This window comes from Cynocephalus volans, chromosome 8 (genome assembly GCF_027409185.1).
Source record: "Cynocephalus volans isolate mCynVol1 chromosome 8, mCynVol1.pri, whole genome shotgun sequence".
NCBI classification, from domain to species: Eukaryota; Metazoa; Chordata; class Mammalia; order Dermoptera; family Cynocephalidae; genus Cynocephalus; species Cynocephalus volans.
In genome coordinates this window covers 95,233,253-95,253,459 of record NC_084467.1, presented here as the reverse complement: position 1 = coordinate 95,253,459, position 20,207 = coordinate 95,233,253, and the positions used below count along the sequence as shown (strand labels likewise).

The 20,207-nt window shown below is 37.9% G+C and overlaps 1 protein-coding gene across 1 annotated transcript in view; it reads left to right on the top strand.

Moving 5' to 3' along the window:
• Positions 1-20,207, top strand: part of VAV3 (vav guanine nucleotide exchange factor 3) — a 350,390-nt gene that overhangs the window by 146,021 nt on the left and 184,162 nt on the right. Inside the window, exons 3-7 of the mRNA XM_063105113.1 lie at positions 6,522-6,580; positions 8,722-8,787; positions 14,347-14,455; positions 16,201-16,293; positions 18,471-18,539. Of these exons, the coding sequence (XP_062961183.1) occupies positions 6,522-6,580; positions 8,722-8,787; positions 14,347-14,455; positions 16,201-16,293; positions 18,471-18,539 (396 nt within the window). The remainder of the gene's footprint in view (positions 1-6,521; positions 6,581-8,721; positions 8,788-14,346; positions 14,456-16,200; positions 16,294-18,470; positions 18,540-20,207) is intronic.

Sequence of the window (20,207 nt, the reverse complement as noted above, 5' to 3'; positions counted from 1 at the left end):
ACTACTGCACCCACTCTGAACAAAGCCATTGTACTCTACCCAATCAACACGCTAGGATGGATTTGCAGGTGAAAGTCTTTCCCCACGCAAGCTACTGTACAAAACTGAAAGAGGTGACTGTTCTACCAGATGCACAGATATCAACAGGAAAACAAACATGAAAAAACAGGGAAACTTGACACCACCAAAGAAACACTACAATGCTCCGATAACAGATCCCAAAGGATCAGAAATTGCCAACTTACTAGAAAAGGAATTCAAATTAATAATCTTACAGAAACTCACTGAGATACAAGAGAATATGGATAAATAATTTAATGAAGTCAGAAAAACAACTCATGATCTGAATGAGAAATTAAACAAAGAGATAGATATTATTAAAAAAGTCAAACACAAATCATGGAATTGAGTTCACTGAATGAAACAAAAATACGTCTGAAAATCATAAATCATGCAGGCTAAATCATGCAGAAGGAAGAATTTCTGATATCGAAGACAGCTGTTTTGAAATAGGGAGACAAAAAGAATTTCAAAACATGAACAAAGTCTGTAAGACTTTCAATTTGTGGGCATTCCAGCAAGGGAAGAAGACAAAAGCACAGAAAACATTTTTTTTTTTTTTGTGACCAGTAAGGGGATCGCAACCCTTGGCTTGGTGTCGCCCGCACCATGCTCAGCCAGTGAGTGCACCGGCCATCCCTATATAGGATCTGAACCTGCGGCAGGAGCGCTGCTGCGCTCCTAGCACCGCACTCTCCCGAGTGAGCCATGGGGTCGGCCCCACAGAAAACATTTAATGAAATAATAGCTATAAACTTTCCTAGTCTTGGGAAAGATACAAATATTCAAAGATGAACATATGGCCACGTGGTATGTGAAAAAATGCTTAACGCCACTGGTCATCACAAAAATGCACCTCAAAACCACAATGAGATATCATCTAACCTCAGTTAGAATGGCTGTTATCAAAAAGACAGAAAAATAACAAATACTGGATGTGGAGAAAGGGAAACTCTCATACACTGTTGGTAGTGGAATTGTAAATTAGTAGAGCCATGTGGAAAACAGTGTGGAGGTTTCTGAGAAAACTACAGACAGAACTACCATATGATCCTGCGATCCCACTACTGGGTATATATCCAAGAGAAAGAAAATCAACAAATTGAAGTGATACCTGTACCCTGTTCATCTTGGCTCTATTCACAACAGCCAAGATATGGAACCAACCTAAATGTCCACCAGTGGGAGATTGGATAAGGAAAATATGGTATATATATACACCATGGAATACTTACTACTTGGCATTAAAAAAAATGCAATTCTGCCATTTGCAGTAACATGGATGAGCCTGGAGAAAATCATGTTAAGCGAAATAAGCCATGCACAGAAAGAGAAATACCACATGTCCTCACTTGTATATGGAAGCTAAAAAAGTTGATGTCATAGGAGTAGGGTGTAGAATAACGGTTATTAGAGGCTAAAGGTGGGCAGGAGGATGAGGAGAGGGTGATCAATGGATACAAAATTGTAGAGAGGAAGAATGAGATCTAGTGTTCTGTAATACCGTAGGGAGACTACAGTCAACAACCAATGGCTGTATAACTTCAAGTAGCTGATTGAGAGGATGCTGAATGTTCCCAACACAAAGGGGTGACGAATGTTTGAAGCGATGGATATGCTAAATACCCTGATATGATTGTTGTACACTATATAAATGTACCCAAATATCATATTGTGCTCTGTAAACATATTCTTAGTTATGGCTGGTCCCTTTAGGCAGGGGTGGGGGGTGGGGGGGGGTGGGCAAATTGTATGTGCAACTTATTATTTCAATTTGACAAAATAAATGTGTGCTTTTGAAATATCTTTAAAAGCCAGTGAATTTTCATTTTAAATAAGGTGATGTGTGCTAGGGCAGAGTTATGTCCAGGGTCCTATGGGGACACAAAGGACCTAGACTGGGGGTGGGAGATGGCCAGAGAAGGTTCCCTGGAGGAGGGGACAGCCTTTCTGAGTTCAAGAAGAGTTCAGGAAGTCCAGGACGGCCATGTAGAGGTACACAGAACAAGAGCTTCCTGCTTGGGGGCATCCCAGAGGCTGTCTGGGTGGTTGGCATTGGAGTTGGCCACCTCCAGTACTTTGACAGCTTGCCAGGTCATCCTGGGTTCTTCTGCCTCCCTCAGCCTTCACAGGGCACTAGCCGCTCTTCCTAAATGCTAATCACATCTCCCCTTCTTACCTGTCTCTATTGCTGCTGTCCTAATTCAGGCTTCTTGTTTCTCGTTTGGATGGTTGGTCTCCTGGGCCCTTGTCTGTTTCCCGTGTCCTCGTACCCCAGTCTGTCTTCACTTTCTGAGTGATCTTTAAAAAATGCAGTTTTTACCCTGTTATGTTCCTTCTTAAACTTTCTCAGTGATCCTTCACAGTGTCTGGGATAGGACCCACCTCTCTAACGCAGGAAGGCAGTAGCTCTTATTTATGTTACCCAGAATTGTTTTCATTTCTTCACCAGTGCCACTCTTCTTACCCACCACGGGATGGATGTAGGTAAAGAAAGAAAATCCATGATGTGGGTGTAGTGTAGTTCATTGTTGGCCTATTAACTTGGAAATATTTGTATTAGTTACCTTCCTTTCTGGGAGTACATACCCATAATTTCATGCCATTTTGAGGTAACAATTTAGAAATTAATACCTTGCAGGGGAAATAGTCTTCTTAGTGTCCCTGGTGATGTTTTCTTTTGTAAAATGTTCTCAAATGGATGTTTCTAATGGCAGGTCAGTCTCTTCACAGAGGACTTGAGAATCTGGCATTGATTTGTATACTTGTCTGTTCCAAATCCGGATACACCCTGCCTTTATAGAACACATGTTGTTCTAAAAACACTACATTGACCAAACAGTCTTTATTTGCTTTGGCTAAACTTAGGGTTAGTGGATGAACTTGATATACGATAAGATAGACATAAAAGAGACTCATTTTAAGATATACTATATGGTATCCTTCCATTTCCCCATATCCACTGAATTTGTATCTTTGTTATTTTTCTGTTACTGAATAGTTATAAATAACCCCCCTTAAATAAATAATGTGAGTTGGTTTCAGCTTGTTGATTTTCTGAAATATTTGTACTTAAAAACATTGAATTTAGGACTAATGTACTGTCATCTGGCTCCCTCTGGTGGACATTCGTATGAAAGACTCAAGCCATAGTTTTTGGGGTTTTTTTGTGGGGGCAAGTAGGGGATGGGTTGTTCTGGTTGTAGGTGAGAAAAGGAACAAAAACATTTTTATTTTGCAGATACATCATAATCATTATTGAAAATATCCCCAAGGAATAAAATGCATTGGTTTTAAATACATAATAAAATATCAATAATAAAATTCATAGTCATAGTAATGCTATTGTTATTTTTCTTGTTAGTGAATAGTGACCGTACTGGGACCACAGTATAAAATAGAATCAGGGGCAGATTTTACCACGTAGCTTTATAGCAGTGCTACATAAGGTAGGGTATACTGAAGTACAATATACTGTAGTACTGTAGGGTACAATGTACTGTAGTTAATTCAGTGGTCCAACTACTACTCCACAGATTATTCTAGAACCTTCCAAAAGCTAGACTTTTCACTCAGTAATACATAATTTTGAAATTCTAGCAGATGATTATTTTTATTTTGAATCATTTTATTTTGATAAACCGGTTAGTGTTTGTCTATTTTGTGATCTTCTGAATTTACAGACTCACTGGAGATGCTTTATCTTTATTTTATCATGGGGAATTAATTGATATCGAGTTTTATCTTGTGTCTTGTTTTGATAGCATGTGTTCAATACTGTTAACCAGGAAGAAACTGCACAAAGTCTTTTAGTTAAATTTTCTTTTTATTTTTTTTTTGCCCTAGAGTCACAGCAGGAGCCTTGGGTTAGAAAATAGAATTTTGGGGTCACTAATTTAGCTCATCTATTCACCATGCTCCTTGCTATTTTGAATCCTTTGGAATCATCTTAAAGAGTTCTGATCCCTTCTTTTTTTTTAAAGAATCTTTATGTACTTTTTAAAATTTATTTTAAAATTTATATTATTACAGAAATTGTGTATGTTGATCACATGCAACATGTTTTTTCAAAACATGTATACAGTGTGGAATGGCTAAATAAAGCTAATTAACATATGTATTATCTCACATACTTTTAACTTTTTTGTGGTGAGAACACTTAAAAATCTACAGTCTTTGCAGTTTTCAAGAATATAACACATTGTTATTATCTATAGTCATCATACTATTTAATTTAATTAAATTTTATTTCTATATAATTTATAGAATAGTAAAAGTTCACACTTACTGAGTTAAGCGTTTGATGGGCATTATCTCATTTAATTCTTTCAGTAACTCCAAGAGGCAGTTTGTTATTATTGGCATTAAAAAAAAATTATTAGCATATTCATTCTTACAAATTGTGATATTTCTTTATGCCCTTTGCCCGACCTATCACTTCCCCAACCCCCTCCCCACCATCAATAGCATCCTTAGGATTGTTCTTTCCTTCTGAAAGTTCACCTTATTGTTGTGGTCTTTTCTTTCTTTCTTCCCTTCATTCCTTCCTTCTTCCCTCCTTCCCTTCTGCCCCTTTCCTTCCTTCCAGCCAGTTATGAGTTAGAACATGGAGTATTTCTGTTTCTTTCTCTGGCTTATTTCACTTAACATAATTTTCTCCAGACTCATCCATGTTGCTGCAAATGGCAGAATTTCATTCTTTATTATGGCTGTGTAGTATTCCATTGTGTATATATACCCCGTTTTCTTTATCTAGTCGTCCATTGATGGACATTTAGGTTGCTTCCATATTTTGGCTATTGTAAATAGAGCTGCAATAAACACGGGAGTGCAGGTGTCCCTTTGACATGATGATTTCCATTGGGTCATATGGCAGCTTTTTCTGTAGTTGTTTGAGAACCCTCCATACTGTTTTCATGATGGCTGTGCTAATGTACAGTCCCACCAACAGTGTAGAAGAGTTCCCCTTTCCCCGCATCCTCACCAACATTTGTTATTCTTGGTCTTTTTAATAATGGCCGGTCTAACTGGGACGAAATGATACCTCATTGTGGTTTTGATTTGCATTTCTCTGATGACTCAGGATGCTGAGTATTTCTTCATGTACCTGTTGACCATTTGTATGTTTTCCTTTAAAAGGATCTAGTAAAGGTGAGCATAGGTGAAAACTGGTGAACCCGGGCTCTAAATATTCTTACTCCCCAGCCGTGTGTTTCTCACAATATATGACCTTCTGAAGTAAGTTATGAGATAAGTATATGTGTGCTTAATACTCTTATGAGTCTTCAGCAGAGTGTTGGAGACTGCTTTTTTGTTTCTGTCTTTGAACTGAGGAATTAGAAAATTACCTCAACTCAGAGATAGATTTTTGTTGTTTTTTACTTTTTAAAAACAAAAATCTGAAGAGGTGTTATAGTAGAACCTCTTTAAGTTTTGTTTTGTTCAGTTTTGAAAATAAGGACAAATTGTATCTATTATAAAAACAGACTTTATGATAAAATACATTTTAGGTTATTGGCTTCTTTACTTAGTCTTTGAAAGAGGTGATCTTGGGTAGAAAAGATTGAAAGAAGGGTACAATTTCTAGGTACTAATGCTAAAACTATAGCAGAGCACATTTAGGTTTTAGCTTCTGAAGATCTCCATGAAGAATCTTTGAAACAGATAATCAAGGGTAATTTAGGAAGCTTTTCCTGAAAACACTCAGAATAAGGCAATTTTCTTAAAGTTGGTGATTATAAAGAATAGATAACTTTAAATATTTTACATGTTAGCTTAATCTAATGATCATTGTTCTATTATAGGCATTATCTAGATGAAGAAACTAAAGCCCAGAGAAGTTAAGTAGTGTGCCCAATGAATGGCCAAGCCAGGATTTGAACTCACATGATCTGGCTCAAGAGCCCATTCCCTACACCACTTTGCTATATAGCAGTGCTGTCAAATAGCACTTTCTGTGGTGATGGAAATGTTTGATATCTAAGTAGTCCAATGCAGTAGACACATGTGGCTACTGAGCACTTAAAATGTGGCTAGTGTGACAAAGGAACTGAATTTTTTGTTTTTTAGATTTTAATTAATTAAAATTTACATAGCCATGTGTGGCTAGTGGGTAGTATATTGGAGAACGTAGCTTTGCAGGATATTCCAGATTCTGTAGAGCTATTGGATGCGTGGTGTTACCTAGTCTAACTCTGTATTTTACTTACAAGGAAGCTACAACTCAGATTGGTTAGTAATCTGCTTAAAGTCATAAAATTAAAAAGGAACAAAAGTATAATCTAGATGTGTATTCTTCCCAATTATGGCTTTTCCCATTCTGCACCTCTTTAGCACGGGCAAATTTATGTTTCTGCTGTCATTGTTAATATTACATGAGAAAACTACTGCTTTTTTGGAGGAAAAATCCAGCATATCTCTTCTGAGATACATATGCAATTAACATTTTCCTCTTTTCTCAGGTTATAGAAACATTATCACGGCTTTCTCGCACACCTATAGCTTTGGCCACAGGAATCAGGTAAGCTCATTTCTTTGTGGTTCATATATCCCTTTCAGTTCAATGAAATGATTATTTATTGCATGGTTATCCATTACCCATTTGAAAATTGTTGAGCAAGTAAGAACTTATTTGTAGAGATGAATAAGACACGTTGGCTAAATATTGTTCTTAATACACTGATAACTGTCACTAGCATGGTTCTTTTTAAAAATTTCCTCCAACATTTCTGTACATATGATTCATTAAGGCAAACAAATGTTAAGTAAATAAATATGTTAAAAGATGTTATAATATGTTTATTTCTTGTTGAGTAGACCATAACAATAACTCACAACTTTTAGGAAGTTTAGGAAATAATCAGACAAGTATAAAATGTATGTGCAAGGATATGGATTGAAGGTTTGGTAATAAATTAAAACCTTGAAAGTAAATTCGTTAAGTAAATTGTACCATCTCCTTGCAATGGAGTATTATGCAGTTGATAACTATGGAAATAAAGATGTGTATGTTGTGTTGGGTTTTTCTGTTTCAGATACTACATACTTAAGTTAGATCAGTAGGTAAAGATGTATTATAAGTAACATTAGGAAATAAAGAAAAACAGTCTCAGCAGCTACTCAGGCAAGTAGCATGGAAGTGGAGTGGATTTTGTTTTCACCATCTTTCCTTAGGGCTCCGTATTCCAGTCTCCAGCCATCATAGGGCTCTGTGAGCCTGAGGCCACTCTGTCTCTGTTGCTTTCATTTTTCTGTGTCCAGCTCACATTCACATTCTAAGGGAGAGGATCCAAGCACGTCTTAAGGAGTGACCAGCACTGGCCAGGCAGCCCAGTCCCTGGGCATAAAGACAGTGACCACAGGGAGACACCCTGCAGATCCTTTCTTAGAAATGGGCCATAAGTTTGGCAGCTCTCTATAGAGGCAGTCTGTAGGCTGCATAACTGTTCAACTTCTCCTAATTCACTCTTCAATGCATAAATATCTTTCCACATCAGTATATCTTTCCTGTTGTTATATGTAAACAGCAGATTTTAAAAAAGCATGATCCAATATTTATGTATTTGTATATTTTTGATTCTAGAACGATATATATGAGAAAGTTTTTTTCCTTATTAATTTTTATCTATATTTTCTAATTTTTCTACAATGGACTGGTTTTAGTATAAAAACATAATAAAAAGTTCCTAAATTTATGATATATGATTTTGAAACTTTGGCATTTCTCACATACATGTTGTTTTTTCAGATGTCTTAAATATTAATCCATAAACCATTAAATTCTGTTTTTCAATACAATTATTTAGTAATTATTTAAAGCTTATTTATAGTTTTGATGGTTCCTCTTGTTTTTATCAAACATATCATATGCTGGCTACCTGTAAAGAAAGAGTTTGGCCCTATAGTATAGTTACTGTGATTTTCTTAGCTTAGGCATACATTTAGAACATTATATGGTGTTATGAAAAAGTACATAGTATCATGAGGCTAACAAGGAAGCCAAATGATAGGAATAGGAGATAAAGTGTGATTTTCTTGAGCAGGAGATAAAGCAAACACCCTATTTTCCCTGGTTGACTCAATTGTCCAATAAATGAAATGAAAAATACAATTTAAGTACTTCAAAGTCTGTGTAGAAAAGTATGTCAGGGTCAGTAATCACAAAGGGTGCAATGTTTTTGTCTTCTAATAATTTTCATCTGTATTAGTGAACTGAGTCATGGAAGGATGATCCTTATGAAATTATTTGGCAGATCAGATCTCATAGCTGAAAAGAGAGGGTGCTGAAGGCAGAGGCACCTGCGTGGCTCCTTGTTTTCTGAGTTGGGGTGCTACAGTGGGTGCTACGAGGTGACCCTGCAGTTGTGTGGTGGGTGGGAGATCAGATAAGTACATTTGTATGTCTCCAACTGCACATGTGACTGTGGTGACCAGCTGTAACTGCTGCAGATGATTTGGGGTAGCAGGTGCTGCAGCCTCTCTGGGGGAACCCCAGACACAGCCACTGGGCAGGCACTTTGGGGGAAGCCCTAGAGATTGTTAAACATGGTGACTCATCAGACCATTTTGGCAGCAGACAAGCTTACATATTTAGTGAGAGGTAATTGCCCAGCCTGGTTGTTACTCATTCATCTGTGTTTTTTTTCCCCCCCTCCCTCCTAGGCCCTTCCCAACAGAAGAAATCATTAATGATGAAGACATCTACAAAGGCCTTCCTGATTTAATAGAGTATGTTGAACATTTTCAGCAAAATTAAGCCACTGTCAATTTTTGCATCCAATGTGGGTTTTAACTGTGGTTTTTAAATAAGCTCTCTGAAGGGGGAGAATTAATGATTAAGATATTTATAAGGTTAAAAATTAAACTGGTGATAAAAAGCTTCCCAAGAAAATGTTCTCCAACTGGTTTTTAGTTCCTGTTGTGTGTCTCTATGAAGAGTAAAGAAACATGGCAATAAAGTAAAATTTGGAAGTTTCTCAAAGTCATAATAGAGGTAGTAGGTAAAAATGAAATTAGACAATTAGGAAACAGTTAAAAAGAAATAGAATCTATTACTGGAGTTGTGAGACCGATAGTGCTTGCTTTATAAGTCCAAGGAATGATAAGTGTGGGCTGGAGTTATTCAGGGATGTTTTAGTAGACGGTGTTTATTCTGAACAGAGAATCCCTTTGGGCTTTCTTATTTAATAGTCAGCAGAGGCAAAAGGTCCTTGCAGCTGATTATCTTCTGCTGATTGAGTGACTTGCACAGATTACAAATAAATATAAAACATAATCCTTACCCCTCAAGGAACTGATAACACAGATTGGGAATGTTCAAAAAGAATCATAATAAGAAATAGAATTATGCTCTGAGAGATTCAAATCCTATTGAAATTTATCCACTCATCCATTTTTCTATCCTAATACACTCAACACACTGAACTTGTTCTTGCTTTAGCACCTTTACCCTGGCTTTTTCTTCTGCCCGTAGGACTGACTCCTTACCATTTAAATCTTTGCTCAAATGTTGCTTTACAGAGGGGCTTTCTCTAATTACCTCATCTAAAATTGCCACCACCCTCTTACCTTGCTGTGTGTTTTTATAGCATTTAACATTGTCTGAGACTATTTTGGTTTGCTTCATTCATTGTCTGACTCATCATTAGAAGGAAAACTTTGTGAGGTCAGGGACTTTACCTTATTCGTGGCTATATTCCTAGAACTTCAAATAGTGTCTGGTATATAGTATGTCCTCAATAATATTTGCTTTCTGAATGAATAAGTCGAAACTGCATTCAGCATCTACTGTCTGCAGACGTTATGCTTCAGGCTTGAGCAATCTAGTCAGTTAATAAGAGCTTACCGAGTGCCTATTTCCGTCATAACCATGTTATATGCACTGTCTCATGTAATACTGCAATATTATTAGGTTGTTACAATTATCACAATTTACAGATGAGAAAACCACATCTTTAAAAACTAAGTAACTTGCTGAAGGTAATATTGCTAGTAAATACAAGTTTTTGGATTTGAACCCAGACAGCTCTTACTCTAGAGTAGAGGCATTTAATCACTGCATTGACTCCCAGATGCACCCTGACTTGCCCCACTAAGAGCTTTCTGTATAAGATCTGAGGAGGTGGGTGCTGACTGGAGCCACAGGGATGGATGGCTAGCAGCTCTTCCCAGAGAAGGCGCCATTTGGAATGACCTTGAGTCTTCTATTTAAAATATATATTAAGAATAGTATAGTAGTCCATTTCTGTTGCTTATAGCAGAATACTTGAAACTGGGTAATTTATAAAGAAATGAAATTTATTTCTTACAGTTTTGGAGGCTAAGTCCATGGTCCAGGGGGTGCATCTGATGAGGGCCTTCTTCTTGGTGGGGACTTTCTATAGCGATGGAGGGTATCACCTGGTAAGAATGGCAAGAGCTCTCTCATATGCTCCTTATAAAACCACCAGTTCAAATCCATGATAACTCATTACTCTCTGAATGGATTAATCCATTAATCCATTCACAAGGCCACAGTCCTCATGATCCAATCACCTCTCAAAGATCCACCTTTCAAATATCATAATTGAATTTCCCATCCCCTTAACATTGTTACAGGGGGGATCAAGTTTCTAACACGTGAACTTTTGGGGGACACATTTGACCCGTAGCAAATAGTTCTTATCTCTTCTTAAAATCTCAAAGAACCCACTGACATTAAGCAAGATAGATGCCTTAATTGTCTTATTGAATTGGCTACAATCTTCAAAAAGTGACGTAAGATTATTGGTATTGTAATCAGATTCTTTAAAGCATTAGGAAGAGTACATTATTTCTAGTGCTGTAATGATGGTGTTCTTTTTAAATCCTCACCAGTTGTTGCTTATACCTATTAATTTTTATAGCCTTCCCCTTTGTCCTTCTTGTTCTGTTCACTTGTGTTTATAGGCAGAGTTGTCATCAGGATAAATCTTGTGAGGATGCATTCTTAGCTAAGTCTGGGATTCTGAATTGGCTGCTCTGAGATACCAGCTCATGCTCTGTGAGATGCAGTCTGCTTTAACTCTCCATCTGGTGGCCGACGGTCCAAATGTGGTGTTGTCCCTGGAAATGCTTGCTTTTGAGTTTGCTGTGACAGCTTGCGTTTTAGTCTTAGCTTTGTCACAATCTCTGTGGGCTCATATACTTAACTCTAACTTCTGGGGGTGAGTTCACCAAAAGGGAATCTCCAGGGATAAGCCCCCTGGCCTGGTCCCCACTGTGGAGAGAATCATTCTCTCTTCAGTTGGAGAGAAAGATGCAGAAGATGGAGTGGGGTGGTGTGAGGTAGCTCAACTGTAGTGTCCTCTCTTTTGCTACTATTATGATCAGGATGTCAGATGTGCCAGCATATAGGTGGCATAAACACAGGAAAGCTAATACGGATTATTGTTGACCCCTTGAAGAACATCATAGCTTTTTTCCCTGGCTCAGAATTGTGGACCAAACTGTTGACTAATCAGTTAGCAAGAAAAGCACCTTTATTATGGGATTGAATAACAAAACCCAAACTGTTCTAGCCTACTCCTGGGGAGGGAAGTGTGTATATATATGCACAAACACGCATACACGTGTGTCATTCCTATGGACTAGAGAACAATCTGGGTTAGTTTATAGGATTTGTCCCTTTGCTCTCATGGAAAATAGTCAAATGCAGGACTTCCACAAGGTGAGTTTTTGGGGGGAGTGGAGTTGGGGGTACAGGCAGGAGATCTGGGATTAGGACTTCTAGAGAAGTGGATCTCACAGTCCATTTTCCTTCTGAGCAGGATCCTCCCAATGCAGGACCTGTTCTTTCATCATTTCTTACATCAGCTCCTTCATGAGCTCACTGGACCTTCCTATTCTTTCACATGTTATAAGAAGTGCTCGAATCAATTTAACTGCCCCTCTATCCTCCGGCCAGATTGCTTGCCTAACCCCCTCCGTGTGGAAATTATGGAACTGCCAGTATGTCCCACCATCTACCCAGTTTTCCCAAGTCAGAAGCTAAGAGGCATCCTTCCCTCCTTTCTTCTCTCTCCCTAATTCTGACTGGTCACCACGTCTGGCTGACACAGCCTCCTAGGTCCTTCTGTTCCTCTCCTGATTGGCCTTTACCCGAGTTATGGCTCTCAATATCTCTCGCCTTTGTATTTTACTTCTTGCCTTACTGATCTCCCTGCCTGTCTTCTTGCCCCCTCCAGACTATGCCCGTGTGAAGTCCCTGTTGGCTCCCAGATGCCCAGGGTTAAATTGAGATCGCAGAGTGCATGGCCCTTTATAGGTTGTTTTCAACTCTTCCCTCCTGCGGTCTGCCCCACTTACCTGGCCACAGTGAATGGGGCCCTGGTGCTCACATCAGCCTGCTCTTCACGCCTCTCTCCCTTTGCACCTGTTGGTGTCCTTTGTCTGGAATGCTCCTCCCTTCTTCTCATTTGGTGTGTGTCACCCCTGCTAGGCTTTAAGTTCCATGACATGCCTAGTCTGCAGCCAAATCTCTTGGAATGTATTTTTACAGCAAATACCTATTAAATAAATTGATAAATATATCCAAGGTCCAGCTCAGATGTAGTGAAGCCTTCCCTGACTTTCTTAGTTATTCTTCATCTTTTCTCTGTCCCTGTATTTTGCACTCATCTCTTTTCTTGCTCTATGCCGTTCTCCACACTAGACTAAGGGACAGTTCCTGTCTTCTATACAGTCTTAGCGCTGAAAAGCCTGGAACTCAGTAGGTTCCTAGTAAATGTCTGTTGGATGGATGGATGGGTGAGTGGTGGACAAGTAGCTCTGGAATGAATTTTTCTTAGATCAGAGTTCCTTGAAACTTCTGTTACCATCAGATCTCTCTCCCTTAACACAAATCCTTTTTCTCTGGATGTTTGACACTTCATTCCTGTCAGATACCTCCAGATAATCCTTCATAACAAACATAAAACAGCCCCGTGATTGTACCTACCTTAAAAAATGTGCCAAAGTGCCAAATGACATTTACCGTTACAGTGTTTTTGTTTTTGTACGTATCAGTTTATAATGTTCTATCTGCACAGGCCCAGGAGAGATGCTAAGGGCTGGCAGTAGTGAAGGAAGGAGTGGAATTTCTTTCTCAGAGATATTAATGCCTCTTTCCAACATACCTAAATTGGGTAATCTCAATTTCTTGGGACACTTAGTTAACAGAAGACATTTATAGAAGTCTTAAACCGAAAGAAAAAACTTAAGGAGTAGTAACAGAACATGCAATGGGTGGGACAAGCAGTTTCTACCTCGACTGACAGGCTTGACAGTCTCCTATGAGGGGCTTGGGGAAGACGCACCCATCGGTCACTAAGTGCTCAAGGAAGCCTTAAAACAAGGATTATGTTCAACTGCCGGGGAACCAGCAGAATATTTTATTTTTTTCCACATGTATATATGTTAATTATATTGAAACAAAGTTGATTGTACATATCTGTGCAGTACAGAGTTGAATATCAATACATGTGTGCAATATGTGATGCTCAAATCAGGATAATTAGTATATTCAGCATTATACGATGTGATCATTTTTTGTGGCCCTTCATTTTGTGGCCTTGGGGCCCTTTCTTTAAACAAAATGTAAACTAATAAGACCAATAAAAGCAGAGTCTGGTTGAAGGAGGACCTTGGGTTCCCTCTGAGTGGTCTTGAGGGAGCCTGTTCTGAAAACCACTGGATTAGCTATTAATTATAATCCTGTAGTAACTGATGCATTTAAAAGACTATTTAAAACATATTAGAAGCTCCTTAACTCTCCTGTCCTTTCCATATTATACCCTTTAATACAGATGATGAAACTGAGGCCTTGAATTATGAAAAATATTTCAGAGTGGTTAACACGCTCAGACTGTAAGACACACTTGGTTTTAAATCTTTTGTCTACCATTGACTACAAGCTGTGTCAAGTCAAATCACTCTTTGGTCTCTCAAATTCCTCATCTCTTTAATGTATCAAATAACATGTATACTTGATAAGACAATTAATGCTAGGTGAATTAACTGAGGTAATATATGCAGAACGATGATTTGTGTGCTCATGCACAATAAGTACTCAGTTCACATCAGCTACCACTGCCTTTGCTGTTGGATTCTGTTGTTGTTTGTCATAGTTCTTATTAGGAGGTATGTGGCTGTAATGCAGGCCTTTTGACTCTTTTCACCATTCCATTTTATTTCCTCTTTAGATTTTCTACTAAAATCCAATAGGCTATTTGTAGCTACTGCATTTACTGCATGATAGGAAATGACCTTTATATTGTGTCCTATGTTTAGTGAAACCCGTGTGGATGATGAAGAAGATCTCTATGACTGTGTTTATGGGGAAGATGAAGGTGGAGAAGTCTATGAGGACTTGATGAAAGCAGAAGAAGCACATCAACCCGTAGGACTCCTACTTGTTTTTTTAAGTTATTCTGAGTATTTTATTAAAAGTGATTTCTTGAAAGACTAATTAATGTAATTATGTATGTAACCTCTGCCAGAGTAGTTTTTTGTTTGAGCTTTGCTTGCTTATAACCACGTAACTATGACTGATTATTGCATTTGGAGACATAAGCATGGCATTTTACAGTTCAAAACACCATGGGGAGTCTCTGGTCCAGTCCTTTCATTTTACTAGTAAGGAACCCAAGTCTGAGGGATAAATGACATGCCACTCAGTTCAATAATGGCAGAGTGGCAATTGAATATAGTTTCTGGGAATCATGAATTTATACTGTTACAAAAGTAAATCTTTTCTTACAAAGTAGGTACATTTTATCCTTTAAATTTGATGTAAGATAAAATATATGTTAAAGAATATTTCTTCATGATATGAGTACTTCTTTCCTTAGTTTCATTGTATGTCTCCTAGCTTTTTTACTATTTCATAAACTTAGTTTCGGATATCGTCATAGCTGTTATGAGTCCTCAACACTCTATCTGCTGTTAATATATCTAGAACATTCAGAAAGAATTACTTTGAATTATTTTCTCATCTGTAATTTGAATCAAAAAAAGTCAGTTGCTTGTTATTGTTTATTAATATAGTCTTCTTTTAAACTAAAGACTTTCTTCATCAGCTGGATGGTGATTTAGGGTTTTTCAGTACTTTGATGCATTTGTTTAGTTCTCCTTGTGCTCATCCCTTTAATAAAAGGCTGGTGGGTTGTCGAGTGCCACAGAGGGGGAGCAGTAGCTTCTGTGGGATGGAAGCAAGTTACCTGGACAATGTTTGGTAAACGTAAAGAATGAATATGTGCTGTAACCCACTGCATTTGCTGACAGGCCATCTGTGAGAACATTTTCAGGTGACAGAATATCATCTGCACCTCCTATAATTGTCAACTGCTTTTGGTGCCAGCAGATTCTCCAGTGCCTCCCCTAAGGATAATCTTCACTCATCTAACAGCGCATAAACATATGGAACAAGATTAACAGTAATACTAATCTAGATGTATAGGGCCCTACTTGTGTATCCAGCAAGGTGCTAAGTGCTTTACGTAGTTTGTTTCATTTACAGCTCCTTGGGGTTGGTAGTGTGATTCTCTCTATTTTACAGATGAGAAAACTGAGTCAGAGAAATTTAGCAACTTGTTCATTTTTATAAAGTTAATAACAGCAAAACTGGTACTTGAACCCAGTTCCACGGTATCACAGAATCTTTGATCTTAGCACTGTGCTTTACCATCTCTAATCTTAAACACGTACTATTGAGAGCCAAATGCTGAGATGTTAATTTCTGAAAAATATTTGAAGGTTTTTACTTACTAAATATCCTTTTATTATTTTTACAGTTATTTCTATAGCACTTGTGAAGTATGCTGTATATTAAGGAAACTGTCTTACACCATTTGTGTTGTGTCCAGATCCATTAATATTTTTAATAAAAGAAATGTTTTATTTTAAGGAGAGTGTCTATATTCAGAAGCTTATTTTTAATCACCTAAAACTTCTTTATTTATGTTTTTTAAACTTAAAAAAATAGCAAAGATACTTCATAAATCAATATGTTTTTCAGTTATGTGCTTTATTAGAATGGAAAGCTTAAGAAAAACAGCAATTATTTTGATCTCTTTTTATCTACTAACAGATAGATCAAAATACGAATTTGATTAAATAATTTTATTTTTATAATTCTAACTACAGAAATGTCCAGAAAATGACATACGAACTTGTTGCCTAGCAGAAATTAGGCAGACAGAAGAAAAATATACAGAAACTTTGGAGTCAATAGAAAAAGTAAGTACTATTCTTGATGCCCAAATGTTGCCATATATAGTTAACATATCAGACTCACTGTTTTTGCTGAATTTGTTTGTATGTGTGTATTCTGATTTTCAGTAGAACTTTGTAGTTAAAGATCTCAAAGCAGATTTCTTAATTCCATAACTATTTATTGATTTCTTAGTACCTGAATGGCACTGTTTTAGGGACGAGGATATAGCAGTAAACACAACTAAACTCTGGGGTTCTCATGGCACTTTCTTTTTCATGGGAGGGTTTAAAATGTAAGCAAATAAGTATGCCAGGTGGTGATATTTTCTCTGAAGAAGAATAAAGCAAGGAAAGGGATAGAGAGTGATGGAGGAAGGCTGGTGGTATTTTATATTGAGTGGTATCAGAAGGTTTCTGTGCTTAGATCATGTTTAAGCAGATAGCTGAGTAAATTGAGGGTGCAAGTCATGCAAATATCCTAGTGAAGATAATTGCTGAGGGAAAGGAATTATCCAGTGTGGCTGGAACAGAATGAGTGAAGGGGAATGCGTGAGGAGGTCAGAGACCTGGTGAGCTACTGGGTCATGTGGGGACATTGGGGAGCTAGAGCATTTTGAGCAGAAGTGACATAATATGATGTAAATCTTTAATGTCTCATTCTAGCTCTCTTGTGAGGCAAGGGTGGAAACTTGGAGAAAAATTAGAAAGATATTGTAGTAATTAAGATGACAGAGATTGGTGAAGGTATTGGTGAAGGTGATAGGGGGTGGTCAGATTCTGAATAAATGTTAAAAATAGAGTCAACTGGATTTGATAGTGGATTAGGTAAAGGATGAGAAAGAGAGAGAGAGAGAGAGAGAGAGAGGGAGGGAGAGAGGAATCGAGAATGACCGCAAGGTTTTGGCATGAGCAATGGCGTGAATGGTGAAGGTGGTCACTGAGATGGTGAGGGACAGGCTTGGGAATCATGAGTCTGTTGGGATGTATTAAATTCGTGATACCTATTACACTTCCAAGAAGATACATTTAGGAGGGTGTTTGATGTGAGTCTGGCATTAATGGGAAAGGTTGATTGACATATAGATTGGACCATTATTGTATGATGACACTTAAGGCCATGGGACTAAAATGAAGTCACTCCAGGGAATACATGTTGTTGGGGAAGAGGTCTGAGGCGACCTCTGGTGACTCCACATTTAGAGGTTAGGAAAATGAGAACCAGGAGGAAGTTTTGAAAGTCAAGGAAAAGAGATAAAAGTGTGGAAAAGTTGTTTAGGAGAGTAGAAGAGTAAATTGACTAGGGAAAGGTAGTAGGATTATGTAGCATGGCAGGCCCCGTTGAGTTTTATGGTCATATTAGAAATTAGATTATTGATATAATCCATGTCAACTTCTCAGCTACAGGCACAAAATATGTGGCAAGCTAGATTTAAACCAGTGTTTTTGTTTTTCTAGAAAAGTACAATGGGAGGGTATATGCAGGGAAATGATTCTGATGATGGCTGATGAAGTGTAAACCGGGTAAGGAAGGAAGGAAGGAAGGACATGAGGGATGTGGATGGTCAGGGGATTGGCAGACCCATTACGGTTGAGTTCTGTGGGGCATAGGCAGTTGTTGACAATGACAAGGACTTGCAGTATGACCACGAGATTTGGGAGATGAGCTAGGGTAGAGCACAGGAATAATTTATTGGAGGTAAAAGAACCGAGAGGCCAGCCTATTGGAAGGATCATCTGCATAGATGCTGAGATTGCCAAGAATGAAGGAGATATGGTAGGCCAGAACCCAAATTCTCAAGGAATGAAAGTGAATGATCTATAAATTGTGTGAAAAGATTATTGATCTCAGGGATCTGTGATCTCCGCAAAACATTTGGGGGATGTTTTATATAAGTCCTCCAATATGTCTCCAAAATGTAGTCATTATTTGCTGTCTCAGCTGGTGGTATTCTCTTCTTTCTTACTTTCAGAATCATTTATTGTCTAAATATTTCATTTTATACTTTAAATATATTAACTTGTATTATGTCTTTATATCTCTGTTCTTGAAATCTTTGATATAAAAAGTTTCTATTATTTTTGGTATTCATAATGCTGATAACCAATTGACTTTCAAAAAATATTGGTTGTTTGATGAAAAACTATTGTATAGTTTAGGACAAGTCATGCTTAATTGTTACTTCTCTCTTCTCTCCTGGTAGTATTTCATGGCACCACTAAAAAGATTCCTGACAGCAGCAGAATTTGATTCAGTATTCATCAACATTCCTGTAAGTAAACATATGCTAGCTAAATTTGTGGTATACTTCTATAAAATCATCATTTTCTTAGTGGGTTCCAGATCCCTATTTTAACACTCTTCTGTGGTCTTTAAGAATTTTCACCCTATTTTTAGCTTCCCAAGTTCTTATATCTTTAAGTTCTTGAAATAACTGAGATGTCACACCTTCAACCAAAAGCCAGTCAAAATGCTTTCAGAACACAAATGGATAAGGGAGATTCACGTATTACCCTTAACTGTTTGTCACGAAGAGGTAGTCTCAATGAAATGATCCTTGGTGCTACTGTCTGTTTATCTTCTGGGGTCCCCTTCCGCCCCAGCTTCCCTGCTCTGTTGCTGCTCCAGCCCCTCGGATCTCATCTTACAGACTGTCCTGACCACATCCGTTTCCTCTATGTCCTTCCGTCTTCCACCTCCTTAGCCTCTGCTATTTGATGCTTTCTGCTTCCAATTGTAACCACCTTCTTTATGGTTTAACAGACTATTTTAATGGTAAAACACGAAATTTTCTTCACATTTATGTTAATTTTTGAGTTTCAGGACACCTTACCATAATCTTATAATCCTAAAGCTATTTGTCTAGAAATAAAGGAACAAGCTAAATGCTGCACCACGTGAGGTAACGCTAGTGAGATTGATGTTCTTAGACCTCTAGAACTGGCTGTGGTTTACACACCCACAGAAGATATGTATGAGCTCTTATGTACAGGCTTGTGTGAATCACCTGAAAAGTTCCTGATATTTTGATTCTGTTGTGTTCTGTGTTGATGAGCACCAGTGGGTAAAGCCATGCCATGTTGTCCTTATCCCTGATTTTGGACAAATGAAGACATTCTCATTGCTCACAATATCAAATGAAGGTTTAGCATGAAACAAACTGCACATTCTAGGAAGATGGGAATCTTGAACCACTTAAGTGTGGTTGTTGTAACTTAGAACCCATCTGACAGTCCTTATTCTTATTGCTTTTCTGTGCTCCTCAACAAAATGACAGGGCCAACATATTTGTTTTTAATTTCCACCCTATGGAAGAACGAGCATGCTGTGGACTCATTGTGTGCTCTAAGGGACACAGGAAGAGATAATGGGAGAACTGGTGTCTTTATTCAAATTTCCTCATTTCCTGGCTATGACGTGTTTTCACTGCACAACTGAAAATGACTTGCTTGTTAGGAAAAATGTGAAATTCTGACTTTTGAGTTGCTCTAGTAAACTGTCTAGCACAATTTATTGGCTCCTTATTTATGCCATTAGTCATCTGGTTTCAAGTAATTTAATCTGATTATTGTTAGCTTAGCACCAGGACACCACTAATAGACCAAAGTACAAATCTACGTTTCTGTGTTCCAAGGACATAAGTCATTACTTTATCCTGTCAATAAAACATTAAGCACTTTGATAGTTTTATTTAAAAATTTACAGTGATTATAAAATGAAAATGAGCTGTACATGTTTTTACACAAGGAATAAATGATCCTTTAATAACTGGTGATATAATTTTTCCTTCCCCACTGACATTTCAAGTCAGATCTGAAATTACTGTTTCCAATGCACGTGGCCCTTCTCTCCCCCCTCTCCCTCCCTCCTCTCTCCCTCCCCCCACTCTTCCTCCCCCCTCTTTCCTTCCCTCCCCTCTCTCTCCCCCCACTCTCCCTCC